General features: G+C 55.6%; 1 protein-coding gene across 1 annotated transcript; it reads left to right on the top strand.

The window, feature by feature from the left end:
• Positions 1 to 2,623: 2,623 nt before the first annotated feature.
• Positions 2,624 to 19,793, top strand: SNX1 (sorting nexin 1). Its single transcript, XM_054837002.1, has 15 exons — positions 2,624 to 2,812; positions 7,215 to 7,317; positions 8,239 to 8,375; positions 9,673 to 9,739; positions 10,938 to 10,981; positions 11,999 to 12,140; positions 12,678 to 12,756; positions 13,445 to 13,520; positions 15,365 to 15,478; positions 15,632 to 15,725; positions 16,347 to 16,552; positions 17,957 to 18,100; positions 18,449 to 18,529; positions 18,996 to 19,067; positions 19,379 to 19,793. The coding sequence occupies exons 1-15, from the start codon at positions 2,666 to 2,668 to the stop codon at positions 19,427 to 19,429; spliced, it is 1,557 nt and encodes a 518-aa protein (XP_054692977.1). The 5' UTR covers positions 2,624 to 2,665; the 3' UTR covers positions 19,430 to 19,793.
• The last annotated feature ends 16 nt before the right edge of the window (positions 19,794 to 19,809 follow it).

The raw sequence follows: 19,809 nt of genomic DNA, 5'->3' as shown, positions 1-19,809 counted from the left end.
GGAGCAGCTTGAGCCACTTTAACTGACCATGGCTACCTAAAGCTGTCCCTCGGTTTTGCATCTATGGCTGAGGACGTGCTTTGGTGTAACGCCTGGTCTCGCTGTAGAAATCTTTGTGGCTCCTGCCTGGCTTCCAGGTACGTGGTGGTATTTCCCCTAACCCTACGGATGTGACCGTATGGCTGAGTGGGATTTATCTCCATGGCTTATGGAGACCGCTCACATCTCAGCTTCTGAAACAGACTTTGGAGGAGCAACTGAGATGCCTGAAAACAACTGTACAGAGACAAGAGGTACTGCAGATGCGATGCAGGACCTCGGGGGGAGGGGGCCTCCTGCCCTTCATGATAGAGGTGTAGGCTGTCAACCATCTAAAAGAGTGCAAGGTCCAGCTGGAAGGAGCTCCAGATCATTCTGGCAGCTGCTTTTGTGTCATCCTGATGCCTTTCCTCCTCCTCATGGTGTCCTACAGCCTCAGCCTTTCCTCTGTCCTCAAAATCAGGTTTGCCAAAAGCAGGTTCAAAGCCTTCTCCGCTTGCTCCTCGCACTTTATTGTTGAAAAGTTGTTCTTTGAGACAGCTATGTTCATCCATAGCCATCCACTTCAAAAGAGTGACGCTGGTAGGTTGTCATCAGGGTGAAACCCACAGTTTCAAACCCACCGAGGCAATCTAGGAGGAGACCTGCGTGGTGACCCACCTGCAAACAAAAGGACGGACCTTGCCACTACAAACCCTAGAGACGATTCCAGACAGAAGGGAACTAGCAGCTGCTTGCTGATTTGTAGGAAGAGAGGAGGACACCAGAGAGTCCTTCAAGATAAGGATAAGCCGTGTTATGTTTTTGGTTTGCAACGGAGCAGAGTGCTGACCTAGTGCAAGCGTTCCTCTCCTGAGAGCCAGCGTGGATGAAGGAAGAAAGTGTGACACGGTTGCAATCACGTATGAAACCAAATGCTCCAACACAGAAGGGTTGGATCTCTCTACTGGACTTTGCTGCTTCCTTGCAGGAAACAGCTGAGACAAAAGAAGGAAAATCCACCTCTTCTGGCTACTCTCCTACAATGAGAGACCCACACTGCCCAGCAGCTCCCCTTGGTGCTTCCCACCTGGAGAAAGAGACCCTCTCCCTGAGGCACCACCTGGGGAATTAATTCAGCTGAAGGGTGTCCGGCAGGTCAGGGACCCCATCTGGTTTATCAGGATCTTCTCCCTTAGCCCAAAGCTGATGAAAGCCCAGAGCGTCTCACCTGGCTCTGCTTTACCTACTGCCCTGCCCAGGTCCTCCTGGCACTGTCCTGAAAGAGCCACCAGTTCCATGGGGTGGTGGTCACCCATCACCATGAGGGAGCAGCTGGAGCAAGGGGAGTCACTGTCATTGGGCTCATCCTGGGATATCATCAGGGTACGGGGCTCATCCTGGGATATCTTGGGGGGTAGGGACTCATCCTGCGATGTCATCAGGGTACGGGGCTCATCCTGGGATGCAGGGAAGAGCGTTTTGGGCTTGCACAAGACTTATTACGGGCTGTTTGGGGAGGAATCAAAGGTGAGGAGAAGGAAGGATCAAGGTGGTTTACAGCAGCGTTGCCTCTTTTGGGCTCCTCCCAAAAACCCTTGAGCTGAAGAGGTAGCCATCCCGATGAGGGTGTGGAGGGGATGGCAGCCATCCCGGGTTGAGATGGTGAGGGAACTGAGGGGGCCACCTCTGTTTGGGTGCTCAAGAGAGAGTAGCTGTCATGGTAAGAGCATTGAAGGGATCACAGCCATCTTGGCTGGGGCATGGAGGGTCTGTGGCCATCTTGGTCGGGATATCAAAGGCACCATGTTGTCTAAATCAAGGCATCGAGGGGTTGGTGGCCGTCTCAGTGGAGGGCACTGTGGCCGTGTCAGTCAGGGCATTGATGGGACCATGATCATCTTGGTTAGTGCATTGAGGGGACCATGACCATCTTGGTTGCGCTGTTGAGGCTGGTTGGATCACTGAGAAGACCACAGCCATCTCCTTTGGGTTGTTGAGGGGACCATGGCTGGCTGGGGCATTGAAGGGACCACGGCCATCCTGGGCAGGACACTGAGAGGACCATGGCTGGTTAGGACATTGACGGGACCACATCCATCCCTGCTGGGGCACTGAGGGGACCACAGCCATCTCCGTTGGGTTGCTGAGGGGACCATGGCCATCTTGGTTGGTGCATTGAGGGGGCCATGGCCACCTGGGTCACCCTGTTGAGAGGGTCATGGCCGGTTGGATCACTGAGAGGACCACAGCCATCTCCGTTGGGTTGCTGAGGGGACCACGGCCATCCCTGCCGGGGCGCTGAGGGCCGCAGCCCGCACACCCGCCCTCCCCTCAGGCCTGAGCTCGCCCACTGCCCCCCGGAGGAGGGGGGGGGAACACACGCTCCCCCTCCGCCGGCGTAATGGTACATCCCGGCAGGCCTCCCGCCCTGCTCGTGGCTGTTTCCATGGGGACGGAGAGACGCCTGTTAGCGGAGGAAAACCGTTGCGCTCATTGGCTCTCCCTGGCGAGAGGAGGGAGGGGCGGGCGGCGGCATTATCCAATCAAAAAGCCGTTCGCTCCTCCGGCCCCGCCCCGGCGGGTTAAGGTGGCGGCAGCGGTTTCCGGCGCGGCTGTCGCAGGCGGAAGCGGCGGCAGCGCGGACATGGCGTCAGGCGGCGCCTGCGGCTCCCGCTCCCCCTCCCCCGCCGAGCGCCTCCCCCCGCCCTTCCCCGACCCCCACGGCGGCGACAGCGATGCGCCGGGGGCGGCCGACAGTGACACGGAGGGCGAGGACATCTTCACCGGCACCGTGAGTGCGGGCCGGGGGCGGAGCGGGGCGGGGGGGGGGGGAGCAGGCCCGGCCCGGGGCGGCTGTGAGAGAGGAGCTGCTGGGCCCGGCGGTGCCTGCGGGTGGGCCCTTCTCTGAGGGGCAGCCCGGTGCCTGCAGGCAGCAGTGTGATATCCTCCGGGTTTGGTTAAAAAAAGAGAGGAAACCCCCCCAAAACCTCCTAAAATAAAAGGGGGGGGGGCGATGTCGCTGGGCGGTTGTCCCTGAAGGGAGCCTGGCATCTCCTTCCTCCCTTGGGAGCACCTCAAGCGCCTCGGGTGGCTGTGGAGGGTGGGGGCCAGGTGGGTGTCAGGGGGCCGCAGGCAGCTCCCTTGTCTGCGGGACAGCGAAATGTCTCGTGCCAGGCTGGTCTCTGTTTCCCCGGGGCTGTAACCTGTCATTTCTTGCAGACCCCAAAGCGTCTCGAAGGAGCCCGTCAGTGTCAAGATGTCCCTGCGTGGCTCGGGTACGGGGGCAGCCGCCTGCTGCTCGATACCCCCCTCCCTGGATCAGGGTCAGAGTAACCGGCGAGCGGGCCGCCTCGCTGGTTTGAAACCTGGTGGCGGCCACAGCTCGGCATCTTTGCTGTGCAGCTTGTGAGACTTGAAGGGAAAAGGCCCCGTCTTCCTTCCCCTGGCATCGACTTTTGTCCCATCAACGCCCAGAAGGTGCTGGTGTGGCTGACGTGGTGCTTGCTGCCTTCTCTTGGGCTCGGGGATGAACCCCTCCGTGCAGGGGAGGAATCAGATGTCCCCAGCTCACGGGGAGGAGGCTCGCTGACGCCTTGGTGACCTCCCTTGCCTTGTATTGGCACAGTTGGCTGCAGGAGGCTCTAGGAAGGTTTGCTGGTACTTGTTCAGCAAGCCAGGTCACTGTGGTGCCGCACAAATTGCCTGCTGAAGGTGGAGGCGTGAAGGGTTTCAGCACCTTTTCTTGGTTCTAATAGTCTCCTGTGCGTGAATCCCTGGTTGTTGAAGGCTGTTGGTGTTAACTCGTGCCAGCTTTGGCCAGCTGTACCGTTGTTTGCTCCAGACAGTGACCAGGAGACAGGAGGGGGAGTTAAACCACTGGCTGGTGCTTTCCCAGGCTGAATCCCTCCCCAGCCAGCCGCTGGCCTCACATTCCTGGGCTCAGCATCCGCACCGAGCGAGGATCTTTGCTAGAGGGGCTGCAGAAGCCGGTTCTTCCGGCGGGCCGGCTGCTTGAATGCTGCAGGAGCTAGGGTTGATTTCCTAAGCTCTGGAAGCTGAGGCTGGTCCCGTTGTCCCTCGCGAGGGCTGACATCATGGCCTCTGCCTGCCTCACCCAGGCTTTTTCCAGCCTGCTGCCGGCAGCCCAGGAGGAGTTGGTGTCTCTGGCAGAACGCTCTCCAGGAACCTTCTCCTGTCTGCAGTTTCCCAGCCCTGATGTTTTCCCTGGGCTTGTGCACAAGGAGGCCTCGAGCAGGAGATCACGGCTGTGAACGTGCGAACCTGCCTGCTGCTGGGAACGGAGCTGGCCTGGCCAAGCTTCTCCTGCCACCAGCACAGAGCTGGAGCTGTCTCTGCCCTGCTTCTGATGAAGCTCCTGACCAGGTTGTCTTCTGCTGGGAACAAGGCAGAGTTGGGGAGATGTGGGTAGGTTCTGCCCGGCGTGAGCTTGTGAGGATGAAATTCTCAACGTTGGTCTGGGCATAACGGAGCGGCAGAGTCATATGTTTTGAAAATAACACGGGGAAAGTGCGACCCTGGCCTTGCAAGAGGAAGATGCTGGTACCTCTGGCTGGCACCAGGGCACGGTGGTGGTCTTGAACTTCTCAGGCCCTTTCTTCTTTGAAGAACTGGAAGATTTAGCAGGTGGCTTGTTGCTTTGTGGTAGAGGCAGCCTCCCAAAACAAGTGCCAACTGCCACGGGCTTTCATGCAAATAAAGCATCCCTTCACTAAAACCAGAATCTGTTAAGCTAAAGCAGCTTATCAGGCTCTTACTGTTGTTGAAGCAACTGTCGTAACTAATATTTGGCTCTTCTGTGCAACCCGGTGGCTTTGTTTGTCTGTCTGCCCTTGAGCTTTAGCAAAACACTTTCTGGGAGTCGGGCTGGTGAGGCAGAACCACCCGGCTGCCGCCGTTCAGGTGCTTTGACAGCGCTTAGCCTCATGCAGTGGCCAGCAAAGAAGCGTTTGGATCAGACACAAATATAAGCAGAGCTGGACTTCACCCGTCCGTTGACGAAGGTTGGATCGCTGCGTGATCACGGTCCTCTCTAGGACCTCCCTAGGGACGCCCCTCGATTTGCCAGCTCTTCTGACGCGAGGTCTGTTTCCCCCTGGTGAGCGCCAGATTTGCACCTGAGGAGCTTCTGCCCGCGCGCGTGATGGTCGGGGTTTGCTAAATCAGGGCTCTGAGATGGCGGGGGCTGTGTCACGGGTTGTAGTAGCAGATGGAGAAGTAGGAACAGGGCGTGGTACTTTCATACTCTTAGAAACTAAATTTAAAGCAAACTGAGAAGCTGATCCGTGGTAGGAAAGCAGATAGCTCCTTTCTGTGTTTTGAGAGCTGGGACTCTCATTGTGGAAACTTCAGAGCCCACCTTACCTTGTCCATGTAGAGTGGGGCTTCTTTACCAGCTTGAAGAGCTCCTGCAGAAGCAGAAGATCTGAATGAAACCTGCTACAAACGTCCCTCGCGTCAGTCACTGGTGGGAGCAGCCCTCTTGTTGGCTTGGCTGCTGGCTGGAGGAGGTCCCTGTGGTGGTTGCACTCTTGTTGGTTTGGGTGCCAGTCTGCAGGACCCTGGGGTGGGTCTGGCTGCGATGTTTGGCGTGGGTGTGTCTGCTCCCCGCTCACCGTCACTAGCAAACGTAGCTCATGCCTATAACTGTTGTGATCCAAGCTGGCAGCTTTTCCCCTTCAGGAAAACATCCTAAAATGCAGGAGAACTCGCCATCGGACGATGCTGATGTTTTATGTGCCCAAAGACTCGGGCCCGCCTCAAAGAGGAGCTGCCTCAGCACCGCTTTCCTCCTTCGGGAGCGGTGGGAGCCGATGACGTTTCCTTGCTGAAGAAAGCACCAAGGAGCCTGTCGGTTCGGAGTCGCGGCTAATAGTGCTCCATTTACTGACCGTCAAAGACTTGTTCTGTTCTCTGCTGAGACGTTAAAGAATAGTGCTTGCTGTCTGATCCTACTTGGAATAACTTGTACTTGCTTCTCTGCCTGCAAAATGAGGAACGATTTGTGATGCTGGTAGCGCCTGCCTGCAGCAGGAATGCAGAAATAGCTCTCCCGTCCGGCATGGTGGACTGGTTGGCGTACAAACACTCGGGTGGGCTTTCACCTTGTCCCCAAGCCTGTTCCCGGTGGCTGGGACGGTCCCCCGGTGAAGCTGCGTGCCGTAGGGGCTGTTTGCTGTGGCGGGATCAGCTGTATTGTAACGCCTAGCCCTGGGGCTCGGGGCCGGCTTGTCCTGGCCGAGCCGTACGTGGGGAGCACGAGCTTTGGGTCGCAAAGCGTGGTATGCGAGACTTTGCCAAACACCGAGAGCTGTGCCCGGCTTTAGTCCAGCCGTGGCAGCCTTGTCTCTGCCTTGAGGAGCGTTGTAGGAGGGGACGGTGCGGCTCCATGAAGCCGACTCCCAGCAGCGCCGGGGCAGTGGAGTCTCTGAGCTCCTCTGGCACCGCTTGGCAGTGAAAGTGAGATGCTGCGTAAAAGCGCGGCCTGGCTGCCTTCGCACGGGCCCTAACCAGCCCCCCGGGGAAGGGCAGCTCGCCTCGTGGTAGCGGTTGAACTGCTAGCACAAGTTCAGCTGCTGACAAGGCTCCTGCAGTCCCCGGCGTCTCGCCTTTGGGCGAGCACATCGCCTCCGGTCTCCGCCGCCAGCAGCGACAGCCTGGCTTTCCCAAGGGATCTCCTGTCGGCAGCGTGCTCGGCTCGCTCCGATTAAGCGCGCGAGGTTCCCTAGTGCTGCCCGCCCGCCTTGACGCAGCGTTAGTGCTGGCATGCAACCTGGAAATGGTGTGGCCGGGTGTGCGTTGGGTGTTGTGAACAGGAGCGCTTGGGTGTACTTGACCGCCTACTGCTCCCGACACTGGGACTGGGGCTGTGGCGCTTGGCCTGTGGGCCGGCACGTCCCAGGGACCCGCTAGCTGTTCCCCTTCTGCTAAAAATCAGGGTCGAAACTGGCTCTGAAGTTTCACGTGACGGCTCAGATGCCTGGGTACGGCTTTGCTGGCAGAGATCTAATGCTCGAGGGTGGGTGGAAGGGACGTGGTCTGTTGTGTCCTCTGGCCAGGGATTTCTCACAGTGAACCTGCGTGGCAGTGGCTAGAAATTGGAGCTATTTGGTCCTCCAGCCTCCGTTCCTCAGCCTAAATGACCTCTTGTTTATGTGCTTTTAATTCTCTTGCAGAGCAAGCCCACGACACCGAAAAGGGAATCTTTTCTCCCTGCGAGCAGCACCTCCAAAGAGAATGGGGTTCGTGTAGAGCAAGATGATCAGGACTTGTTTGCAGGTGAGTCTGTATCTACAGGATGTTTACTGGGACTTTCTGAACTCTAAGCCTGGAGCGATCCGCTTTTAAGCGTGCTGTGCAGGTCATGGATATTTCTGGACTATCCCAGGTCCTTATCTCAAACTCATGTTCCAGCCTGCTCTGGAAACACTAAGCTCTGGTGGTGTTTTTGGGAAGGTCGGAGTAGCCTCCTCCAGGTCTGTAGCATAATTGTGCGGCGGGATTAATTGTCTGGAAGCTGAAGAGGCTTTAAAATGGAGTTTACTCCTCTAGTTTTGTTGCCTTAAACTGTAAGGCGGTGAGTGTCTTCCCAGAGTTAAAAGACTTTTGTTCTCTACCATCTCCTCCCTTCATGCCGCTGGAGGAAGCATCTCCAGTCGAGACACGGCCGTTCCCAAGGAGTGGGAAATGTAACACCTCTCAGCAGGGGAAAACGAGGAGGGTCAGACCTTCCGGCATGGTGGGACGCTTCTGGCAGAGGCATCTGAGAATCAGTTCTGGAGGCATCTGCTAGCAGATGGAAGGTTTTTTTACTTCCTCTGGGTGAAGAAGCGTACTGGGAAGGAGCCTGCCTTCCAGGCTGGCCTACGTGCCGTGTAAAAATCCAGCTCGGCTTTAGCTGTTCTAGTGCACGGCTCCTCTAGCACGCAGCAAGGAGGTGACGCTTGCCTCCTTCTAGAGTAAGTTCATTGGATTAATGTTCTCCAGCAGGATTGATCAAATGCTCTTACCGCAGTGAAGATGCATTAAGTCGTGCTCTTCCCAGTGCTCGCGGGTGTCCTCCCTACGGATTTTTTTTTTCTTTTGCTAATTCAGACTATTGTTGCTCCCCACATCCCACGAACCTCTCAGACAATATTGAAATTACCTTTCCAGAAACCCAAAGCAGAGAAGCTGACCCTTGCAAACTTCTCTTGACAGATGCCACTGTAGAGTTGTCTCTAGACAGCACGCAAAACAACCAGAGGAAGGAACTGGCCAAAGCGTCCAATCCTGCCCCCTCGTTAGAAGTAGCTGCAAGCTCTTCTTCTCGAAACCCTTCAAAGAGCTATGAGGAGGTGAGAATCGCTCTGAGCTTTCCAACTTGCCCTGCTGGTTTTGGACTGTAATTGGCAGGAGCCTGTCTGTTTACTTAGTTAAAAACATGCATCTTAAATGATATAATTAATGTAATTGGCATATCAGATGCCCTGGCTTGTATCTCAGGCCGTCGGTCTGGGACTGATCGGGGTACGGGTCAGCCTGACGGCATTTTTGCTCGTGCGGTGGTGCAGCCTGATTCCAAAGCTGAAATAACGAGCGGCCGGTCTGGTCCTGAGGGCCTGAGCTCTGACTCAGAGCTCTAGCGCGCTGTGTTGCTGCAGATGGGGCGAGTGGCATAACCGCTCTCGTGCGTGGTTTTAAAAGAAACAGTCGCCTGGGTGACGTGAGAGCGCAAAGTCCTTAAGTGGAGCTTGTAGTCTGGCTGCCAAGCCCGGTTAATCAGGTGGTACTTAGTCTAAATCTGGCTTTTCTCCTGTAGAGAGACTTGAAACTATTTTGGAGAGAAAAGTGCTCCTTTTCTGCCCCAAGCACGCTGAGCTCGTGAGGACTGACTCTGCAGTGCCGTCAGGAGTAGCGTCTCAGGTTGGCTTCAGGCTGGCTGAAGCGAAGGAGCGATGCAGAGCTAGGCCAGGATGCTGAGCCGATCAGCAAACCGATAAGCTGTCACCTTCAGGTCATAAACCAAAGGCCGTTTGAGGCCAGTCTCAGCTCTGCTTCGCCCAGTCCTTTAACGCCGTTCCACTAACGAGGCACTGCGACGCTTGCTGAGCGAGCCTGAAGCCTCCGTGGTCTGTTTGAAGCGGCGCTGCTGGTATAGCCGCCCGGTGCCTTGGGCAAAGCAGGGTACGATGGAAAGACCCGTTCAGACTGGGTCTGCCTGTGGCTATCCTGGCTCTCCATCCTCCTGTGCCTACACAGAGCAACTTAGCTTCTGCGCAGATTCAATACCTTGCATGGTTTCAGATGAGAACCAAAATCATGATGTAAAAGAACCCAACAGGAACTATCTTGTGCAGAGCTGAGGCTGGACTCTGCGGAGTTTCACCTCGGGGCTGAGCGGTTTGTACCTCGGAGCGTGCGGATAGCAGTGTTGTAAAGACAAATCCGGTTTGGGATCCTTGGAGCACGTAGCCTGGACACAAGCGAGAAGCTGGAGGGCTTTAAAGAACGGCCTTAGCTGGACTGAAGTGCCAGAGATGGCTCGGCAGCGTGACAAGCTCACCATGCTGTACGGGACTTCGTGGTTTGGGGTGGTTTGAAGCCTGGCTTTCTAGTTTGAACTTGTTGTCCTTGTGCGCTTACTCCAAACAGCTGGAAGAAGAGGAACAAGAGGACAAATTTGAGCTGACTGTAGGAGTGAGCGACCCAGAGAAAGTTGGTGAGTCAATACCCTGTCGTGGCGCACAGTGAAGCGCAGCTAGGCTTGGCAGTAGGACCGAATGCAGCTATCGCCTCCGCAGCTCCGGCTTTCGAGCTGTCTCCACAAAGCGCAAACCTGATCCCAGGGTAACTTCTCCAAGACTTTTTCCAACGTCTAGAAGAAACGAAGCTACGCAAAGCAAAATGCCTATAGGTTGCAAACGAGCGAGGCAGAAGCAGGTTTTGGAAAGCCGGGGACCTCAAAGGCAGGGAGCCAGGAGCGGGTTTTTTGGGAGGGTGAAACATGACGCTTGCAAGTAGCACAGCTTGGTGTCCGGAACCGCGGTGACCAACTTGACCTGACCTCCAGGCGGTACTGTCCTGTGTATAGGCAGCAGGGAGGAGGCAAAACTGCCTTAACCTAAAACTAAGTGTATTATTCCATGTTTTGGCACAGTCCCTGGCAAGCACAGCAGCTCTGGCTTCAAATTGAGAAGCGAGAGGGTTTTCCTCTGTTGAAAGTGGGGGTGAGGGGACCTTGACCAGCTACGTGGCGGTCCCTGGGGTGCAGGGAACCCAAGGTGACATCTGATCCCAGCCGGCAGAGCAGCCTCACGCGCGGCAGCTTGTTCTCACTCCGTGGCTCGTGATCTCGGAGCTGGGAGATGCGCCGATTTGTAAATCAGAGGTATGTCAAGGGTGGCATCAGACCTCTGAGGATGCCCTCCAGTTGAACCGCCAGGTAAACCCTTCCTCTGCCAAACAAGGGGGTTTCTGTGTTAGCTGGAGAAAACTGCCTGCGATGTTTCAGAATCCAACCACACGCAGCCAGGGGCCGTCTGACTTGCGTCCCCTGAATAGACCGTTTCATGTGCTGCACAGCCGCCGAATTGTTGCGTTGCTGAGCAGATGCGTGGAGTCAGCCCAAATGCCGTCGGTGTAACAAGCGCCTGATTGTCCGCGTTGGCTGCCTTAGGAAGTAAAAGGAAGGATAAGCAGTCAGGTCGGGGAAACGCTGAGCGGGCGAGGGTCCGGGGTCCCGCAGTGAGATGCTGCCTGTGGTTCTGTGCGAAGATTCGGGGCTCCGTCAGGTCAAAGATCGGAACCACTGAGGCAGGCAAAGGCCAGGAGACTGCAGGAGCCTCGCGCTTTGCGTTCGGGTGGTAGCATCACGAGATCGGCACTTTCCGCTAATGCCTTGTTTCTATTTTCCGTAGGGGATGGCATGAACGCGTATGTAGCCTACAAAGTGTCAACACAGGTACGTCTAACCCATCGCTCCTGAGATGGGGTGCTTTTATTTTTCCACAGCTCGACTGTCTTTCCTTAGCCAAGCCGACGGTGACCTAAATAGACAGGAGGTCTGAATGCCTTGTTACGTGGATTCGGGAGTTGTTATCCACTCCTGCAGATCAAAGGATGAGCCTAGCCGAGAAACAGATTTTTGAACCTGTTTGAAAAGAGGCTGTGTCTTTTTTTTTTTTTCTTCTCTCCAGCCAGTTACCTCTGTGCAGTGCCTGGCCGATACCAGCGCTCAGCGTTGGAGTGAGCGGCAGGAATGACGTCCGTTAGGGAGAGCTCAAACATTGGGGCTGTTACTAATGTTTTTGTGCCGATAGTAGCATCAGATTAAGCTGACCTGAGCTCTGCTCTTGCTGAAGAGCTGCTGCTGTAGCCAATTTCATGTCAGGACCTGCTCTCCGGGGCTAGTCGCAAGAAATCGCGCCCTTCTGTGGCTGCTGCCCTGCTTGGAGCTTTGGGGTGCTGCTCTGAGCTCTGCAAAAAGTTGTTCCTAGCTGGCTGCACAGCCGCTGCTGGGCTACAAGGCGTCCTGTGGTCTGAAGCTGATGGTGTGTGAAGGGGGTTAGGGGACTCGTTACCTTCCAGTCCCGCTCTGCAAACGCAGTCAAAAGCCACTGATGGTCCTTGCGGTCTTAAGGTGATGAAGCGTGACCTCACGGCGGTCCCTGTTCCCATGGGGAGCAGGGATGACGGGATTAGGCCACGGGCAGAGCTTACCGAGCAGCCTGCGGCCGCAGTAACAGCTGCTCTGTTATTCAGCGGCGTTAGTACCGCTGCTTGATCCAAGGAGAGCTGTTAGGAGGTAAATTGCTGAAAACCGAGGTCGAAGCTTGCTCTGTCCATTCCCCTTGCCTTGCGGAGCTCGAGCCGTCCGCCTTCATCCCCAGAAGTGACAGCACATAGCGCTAGCAAGGCCGCGCGTGCGGGGGCAAGCTGTCCTGGGTGAGCCTGATCCGAGTCTCGTCTCTTCCCCCAGACGAGCATGCCGATGTTCAGGAGCAAGCAGTTTTCGGTGAAAAGGAGGTTCAGCGACTTTCTGGGTCTCTATGAGAAGCTGTCGGAGAAGCATGCCCAAAATGGGTTCATCGTTCCTCCGCCGCCCGAGAAGAGTCTCATAGGTGAGTGGTGAAGGTGCAGAGCGCTAGAGCTGGTCCTTCTGATGAGGAGCTTTGTGCCCAAAGGACGGGACTGCCGGCAGTCCCAGAGCTGAGAGGGAAGCTGCGGAGCAGCCATGGGAAGCAGGTGTGGAAAAATAATCTGGGTTCTGTGGCACGGACAAAACTTTGGGTTCTGTACTCGGAGCTCTGGGCTTAAAGGCCTTGTTTGAGTTCGCAGATGCCTCCACATCTGCTTGATGTAGAGTGAAACCTCATCCTCTGCGCTGTCACTGAATTGCTGTTCACTTGAGTCCAGACCTGTAACCCTTCCAGTTTTGCCTCTGCGTCTTTTCTATACGTCGACTTCTATTAGATGTTAGGCGTAAGCAGATTTTAAATTTCCGAGTAACTCTTGCTGATGCAAGGTCTAATTCCTCTTGTAAAATGCCTCTCCTCTACCATCACCCTGACCGACAGTCTGTACTTTGTAACAGACCGCGCTACCCTGCGTGTGGAGTTTTGAAGCAGCTCGCTAATTACGTCTTCCTTCTGTGCTAGGAATGACCAAAGTGAAAGTTGGGAAAGAAGATTCCTCCTCTGCAGAGTTCCTAGAAAAAAGACGGGCTGCTCTAGAGAGGTACAGACCCCGACAGCTATCCCCTCGTGCCTGAACCAAGCAAGGCACCTCTGAGAGGTCAGACTGGCTGCGCTCTCCTCCCTACGTGAGAAAAGCCGTCTGCTTCTAGGTTTGCCGCCGAAGAGTAGCAACTGCAGGGAGTCGCTTTGACTCTGTAAAATAATCTCCTGGTGTTTGGTCCAAATCTGGCCCAACTCCACTGACAAGGCAGGGAGAAAACTGATCTGTCTCAGGAGCCCAGGAATATGGACGTTAAGTAATTGTACAAACAGTGCAGAGCAGGTGAGAAACAACTCGATCTCTGTCTAACCTGCACCCTGACTGTGCTCTGCCACCTGTGTTGACTGTTGGAGCACCGGGATGCTGACCCCCCCCTCCCCTCCAGCTTCAGCTTCTGAAAGACCTGTTAAAAGCATCGTTGTTGAAGATGTAACGCTAAATCTTGATTACGTGGCCTGTCAAGTAACTTTCTTGCTATAGCAAGTATTAATCAAAGGTCTGGCAGGTCTGGTCTTGCAGGCTGGTCTCACTAGGGCCCACAGGGAGGTCGAATTCTTGGGGGGTGAATGACTTCTAGCTACCAAAGTGTCGTTTCAGAGTAAATAACAAGAGTTTTGCAGCTCGCTGTGATGGCTCGGAGCCCGGTTTGCTACAACCGAAGTAACTCTTGGCGCGTTCCTCTCCGCAGGTACCTACGGAGAGTGGTCAGCCATCCAACGATGCTGCAGGACCCAGACGTCAGGGAGTTCTTGGAAAAGGAGGAGGTCAGTAGGGTGGAATGACGTAGCTACAAGTACCTTGGGATGCAGAAGGAAACGGTACGCAACAGTTAACGAGTCACGATGCTTCAAAGCTCAGCGAGAAGCAGCAGAACCCTGTAAGAGCTCTTAAGCAGTCACGACAAGAACAGGACTCTCTTCTGTGTGTCACCGCTTGTCTAAGCGCTATACGCTCGTAACGAGCTCTGACCTAGCTTGCTTACATCATGGTGGGGCACGCCTTGAGAGCGTGGGTGGTGTTCGTTGTCTGAAATCCATGACAGGAGTGTAGCCTGCTGTTCGGAGGTGAGTGGGGTCCCATGCTGGCTTGGCCTCACGCTCACGTTTTAAGGGAGAGCTGGCCGATGTGGTCCCCACTCCTCCAAGGAGAGCGTGACCATCCCCAGCAGCACGCCTGATGTGGAGAAGTCATTGTTAAAGAGGCTGAGCCCTGGAGAAAGCCTAGTCCGAATGATTCCAGCGCTAATGCTGTGCTGGAAGGCTCTGACGTAGGAGCAGACATCATGGAAATGCCTCACCTTGCTGCTGAGTTGATGCAGCTCTGTCCGGAAAATAGTTGTGGCTGGTGTGGAGCATTTCCCAACGTCAAGGCACTGCTCTGCTGTAGTGTCCCCCAGCTGTGCAAACTGCTGCTGGGTTTTGGAGAGATGCTCCAAAGCACTTCTGCGTGCCTGCACGACGTATGGCAGCTTGGGCAGCCCTCGGTTCAGGGATTCACAGATTGACAGGGGTTGGAAGGGACCTCTGGAGATCATCTAGTCCAACCCCCCTGCTAGAGCAGGATCACCCAGAGCAGGTTGCACAGGATGGCCTCCAGGCAGGTTTTGAATCTCTCCAGAGAAGGAGACTCCACAACCTCTCTGGGCAGCCTGTCCCAGTGCTCGGTCACCCCCAAAGTGAAGAAGTTTTTCTTCATGTTGAGATGGAACTTCCTGTGTTCCAGTTTGTGCCCGTTGCCCCTTGTCCTGTCACTGGGCACCACTGAGAAGAGTCTGGCCCCTTCCTCTAGACATCCACCCTTTAGATATCGATAAGTGTTGATCAGATCCCCTCTCAGTCTTCTCTTCTCCAGACCGAACAGCCCCAGCTCTCTCAGCCTTTCCTCATTGGAGAGATGCTCCAGTGCCCTCATCAGCCTCGCAGCCCTCCGCTGGACTCCCTCCAGTAGTTCCCAGTCTGTCTTGAACTGGGGAGCCCAGAACTGGACACAGAACTCCAGATGTGGCCTCACCAGGGCAGAGCAGAGGGGGAGGAGAACCTCCCTCGACCTGCTGGCCACGCTCTTCTTAATGTACCCCAGGACACCATTGGTGCTCTTGGCCACGAGGGCACATTGCTGGTCATGGAGAGCTTCTTGTCCACCAGGACTCCCAGGTCCTTCTCCACAGCGCTGCTTCCCAGCAGGTCAACCCCCTGACCTGTACTGGTGCCTGGGGTTATTCCTTCCTGGGTGCAGGATCCTACGCTTGCCCTTGTTGAACTTCACGTGGTTCCTCTCCACCCAGTTCTCAGCTCACCTCACTGTCCACTCAAGTAGCCTGGCTGGTTCTCTCAGATCTGCGTTACCTTGGCCAAGCAGAACAGGCAGATACGGACACAGCGTGAGGTTTAGAAACTCCTCCTTTGTTTGAAAACCACTCTGGTCTCCTTATTTAAAATACCATACGGGCTATGCCTCTGCTCGGGCGGTGCCCGGCTAATCCTTTGCAGTAGCCGCGAGCAGAATACGTGCTGTCAGGGCACCACGTGGGAGAACGATGCCGCCGCGGTGGCTGCTCGCCGAGCTGCTTTTATCCCCTGGCAAAGCAAATTTTTCTATTTCTTTATAGCTACCCAGAGCAGTAGGCACCCAGACCCTGAGCGGAGCAGGAATACTGAAGATGTTCAACAAAGCTACGGATGCCGTCAGTAAAATGACCATCAAGATGAACGAATCGGACATAGTAAGTATTTGGACGCCTCTGGGTTGTCCTCGTCCTCGCTCTGGAGCTGCGCGCTCTCCCCGGCTCAAGCTTTGGTTGCGAGCTGCAAGGAAAGCTCCGCAGCCCCGCAGCGACGCCGTCTGCGGGAATCAGCTCTGGCTTTACCCGTTTCAGTGGTTCGAGGAGAAGCTGCAGGAGGTGGAGTGCGAGGACCAGCGGCTACGGAAGTTACACGCTGTTGTCGAAACGCTAGTGAACCACAGGAAAGGTAACGAGCTTGGTGCTGCTTGCTCTGTAGCTTGGCCCGTAACGGTTAAACCTTGCGCGGTGCCTGACCGGAGGTCGCCGGTGCACGGCTGTCCTAGGAGGCACCTTGGAGGAGATATGACGGTGCTTCCTTACTGTAAAGGACTTTTGGTCTCTTCATCATGGGAGACAGAAGTAAAACAGTTAATCCCACCGCTTCTGTCCAGCCCTACGAGTTTAGGATGACGGTGTTGAAGCGAACCGTTGGCCTACTGGATGAAGGCTGCCGTAGCAAACCTGAGATGATCTTATTACTAATTCCAGGCTGTCTTCTGGTGGGGAGCGGGGATGTTCTTCTTCTTCTGCATGTTTTGGCTGACTTCTGCAAACCTGGGCCTGTCCTCCCACTCCGTTGCTTCCCTTCTCTTCCCTGGCCGGAGTTGCCTAGCCTTCCTCCCGCCGCGTTGCAGAAGCTGCCAGCTCTGACCGAGACGGTGCTGGTTCTTCCAGCTGATGTCTCCTGGGGCTACAAAAAAAAAAAAAAAAAAGCAGCTCCTTGGGCTGAACTCTAGGCTGGGGCTTTACTTGCAGAACACCCGCTGTAGCAAGACCCATCGGTTGACTTTCTTATTCCGTTCACTAGAACTAGCGTTGAACACGGCCCAGTTTGCAAAGAGTCTGGCCATGCTGGGAAGCTCGGAGGACAACACGGCCCTGTCCCGGGCACTGTCCCAGCTGGCTGAGGTGGAAGAGAAGATTGAACAGCTGCACCAGGAACAGGCTAACAATGACTTCTTCCTCCTGGCCGAGCTCCTGGGAGACTACATCCGCCTCTTCTCGGTTGTAAGGGTAAGCACCCCTTTGGGGCAAGCTCTAAGTCGTGCTGCTGGTCCTAGTACTGATCTTAGGCTTAGGTGTGCCAGGAGGCAGCTAGTCTTCTAAATTCAAGCACGGGGCACGGCATTCCTCCGAGCTCTCCAGGCAGATGGCAAACTTGCTGCTTCTCCAGTTGTGCACGCGTTGGAGTGGTTAGGTTGGAAAAGCGGGGTAGGCGAGGCCTGGCTGTGCTGCTGTTCTCCACAGGGGATGCGGAGAAAGTTCATGGCTCGTAGGTGGCCTCAACCCTTCCAGAGATGAAGGCTGCGGCTACTGCGGAGCCCGTGAGTTGGTAGACGGTGATCGAGGTGTTGCAAATAGATCTGCCGAGCGCCTACTGGGGAAGACCTTGAGTCTTCAGGTCCACACAGCCCGCTTCGGTGCGCGGGCCTCCTTGCTGGAGGCTGAAAGAAACCAGTCCCGAGTGAGTCTGGTGGGCTGACTCCTTCCAGCCCCAAACTTGTCCTGTCTCTGAGCAGTTGCTTCCGGAGGCTACAGGGGCCAGAACGCAACTTAGTGAGTAGGCACGAGCCTCCTTGGTCTGCCAGTCTGTACTGGGAGGTGTGGTGGGTGCTCCAGAGCAGGACCACGATCTCTGATAGTGCTGGAGGTGATAAGACTGATCTGGGATGTTCTGGTAAGGAGCCCTAAGTGTTTCCTTGGACTTTACCCGTCTCTTGGCTGCTCTGACCGGGCTATCAAACACTGCTTTCTGCTTTTCTAGCTCTTCCCCACGATCTGGCTGGACACGTTCAGAAGTCTCATGGGTCTTCCTTGCTTGGGCTGGTGATTTGCAGGCCTGCTAAAATCATCTGGCCTCCTGACGGACGCCTGCGAGCTGGCGTAGGAGCATGCCGTGCGGTCGGCAGGAGCTGCGGGCGCTTAGCTTGGTGGGAGCTCGTGGTGGAGATCCAGTGTGGGATGGGCAAGGGTAGCTGCTTGAACTGGCCACTCTGCATGGCAGGACTGAAACGGGCCGGCAGCAGAGCTTGGGGACAGGTTAGACATCGTGATTGAGGCGCTGCCAGTGCGGTAGGTGGCCTCGGGCCTGTCCGGGTTGTGCTGAACCACATGTAGCTGGGGCTTTTTCTCCTGCCAAACCCTCGAGCAGGTGGGCAGCCCCATACGGAGGGAGGCCTCAAAGCTGCTCCTGGAGCACGAGCTGGTTGAAGGAGTCCAGGTGCAACATCACTAGTAGAGCAAATCCATGTTCTGGTTCAGCTTTGGCTACACTGAGGTGGGTCCAGGACCTCGATAATGAAGCGGCTCTGTCGTTAGCTGATGTCCCCACAGGCGTGGTTGTCACTGTCAGCAGAGCTCCTTGCAGCTCCCGGTGTGGTGGCAGAGCAGAGCTCAGTCTCTGCTCCTTCCTTTCAGGGAGCCTTTGACCAGCGCATGAAGACCTGGCAGCGGTGGCAGGATGCCCAGACCATGCTGCAGAAGAAGAGGGAGATGGAGGCCAGGCTGCTCTGGGCCAACAAACCCGACAAGCTGCAGCAGGCCAAAGAGGAGATCTCGGAGGTAGGGAACGAGGGGTGCCAGGCTCTCTGCTGGGCTCCTTCCCCCCAGCAGTGCGAAGGGGACCTTTTGAGATGAAGGGACAGGCATCTATTGCCAAGCTTGCTCCAAGGGCACCGTGAGGAAGCTGCAGGAGGGGCTGCTTGCGGTCCCACCTCCCGTTGCTTCTTTGCTGAGCTTGCAGCAAGCAGGGGCTGCAGCTCACCGTGGTGGTGAGGACCAGAAATACTGGGCTTTGTTCCGGCAGCGCCTCTCACGTGAACAGTTGTGGCTACGAAACAGTTTACGGAGGGGAGCGAGAACTTCTTCACCTCCCCTGCCCTGGAAACAGCGCGCTTCCTCTCTCTGCAGTGGGAGACTCGTGTGACGCAATACGAAAGAGACTTTGAACGGATTTCTGCTGTCATCCGCAAGGAAGTGATACGGTTTGAGGTATGTTTGGCGCAGCCCTCGGCGTGCAACCCTCCACTTGGTTGGCCTTGATGTGCCTTGGCTGGGAGCACCAGCCTGGGCTAGCCAAGGGTCGCCTGGGCTCCTGACCCCACTCCAAGTACGGCGGCTGGCAATATTTGTGTATCCGGATGCGTGTGAGCTGGGGCATCGCTGCCGCGGGCAGAGCTGATGTCGTCTGGCTAAGAGGGGGCTTCTACGCAGAGAAGGGTGTCCATTAAACTGGGGGGGGGTGGGCAAAGATCCTCTGAGCCTGCCCACCGCGCTGCGGCCGGAGGCGAGTTTCATCCTCGGCATCTCCTGCTGGTTTTTGTGGGGCCCCAGGAGGAACAGGAAAATCCTGGTGGGGTTGTTTTTTGTTTTTCCTTCCCCCCCCCCTCCAAAATAAGCTGGAGGGTTTCAATGGTTCGTTCAGCCTTGTACTCACTCCTGCACCCGTCTCTTGCAGAAAGAGAAATCCAAGGACTTCAGAAACCACGTCACTAAATACCTTGAGACGTTATTAAACTCTCAGCAACAGGTGAGCAGCCCCGGCCCCTGCCGTGGTTTCACCCCTCGAAGCTCAGCAGTGCGAGCTCAAGTGTGAACCCCCACCCTGGGTGCGTCCTGTGCCCCACCTCTGGGGAAGGATAAACCCCCATGGGCTGGAGCAAGACAAAATTTAAGTGTTCCATCCCCCTCGATGCCTTTTTTTTGGGGGGGGGGGGGGCTGTGCCCTGCAGAGGGGCTTTTGCCTTCCCTAAAATGCTTCTTGGCTCGCTCTGGGCTTGAACGGCGCTGGCAAAGCTCCTGCGGTGGGCTCCTGACTCTCTCCCTCTCTTCTCTCCGCAGCTGGTGAAGTACTGGGAAGCGTTCCTACCCGAAGCCAAGGCCATTTCTTAATTGGACCAAGCAAACGAGCATACCTGAATTTTGCCTTTTTTTTTTTTTTATATATATACACTATACCTCTTCCTCTTTTACATGTGAAAGAACCCTAGTTACACACTCTGGAGCTGGTAGAGGTTTAACCCCCAGACAAGCAGCTTGCAAGCCAGTAACTCTTCTAACTGTATATTTTTCATTTAGCAACATATATTTTCTTACTGAAGAGAAACTAGTTTCTTGCTTTAAGACCAGACCTGCGGTAGGGGGTTAACGTTATATGTAAAATGTATATTTTTCAGGCTGGGTTTTAGGGCTCTAACGACTATCTTACTCCTGCAGTGCCATTAAAATTCTGTAATAAAACTTCTATCAGGGCAAACAGGCTCTTGGCTGTT

The sequence above is a fragment of the Grus americana genome, chromosome 10 (genome assembly GCF_028858705.1).
Source record: "Grus americana isolate bGruAme1 chromosome 10, bGruAme1.mat, whole genome shotgun sequence".
Taxonomy (NCBI): Eukaryota; Metazoa; Chordata; class Aves; order Gruiformes; family Gruidae; genus Grus; species Grus americana.
Note: the sequence above shows the minus strand (reverse complement) of the source record. Positions and strands in the feature narration are given on the sequence as shown.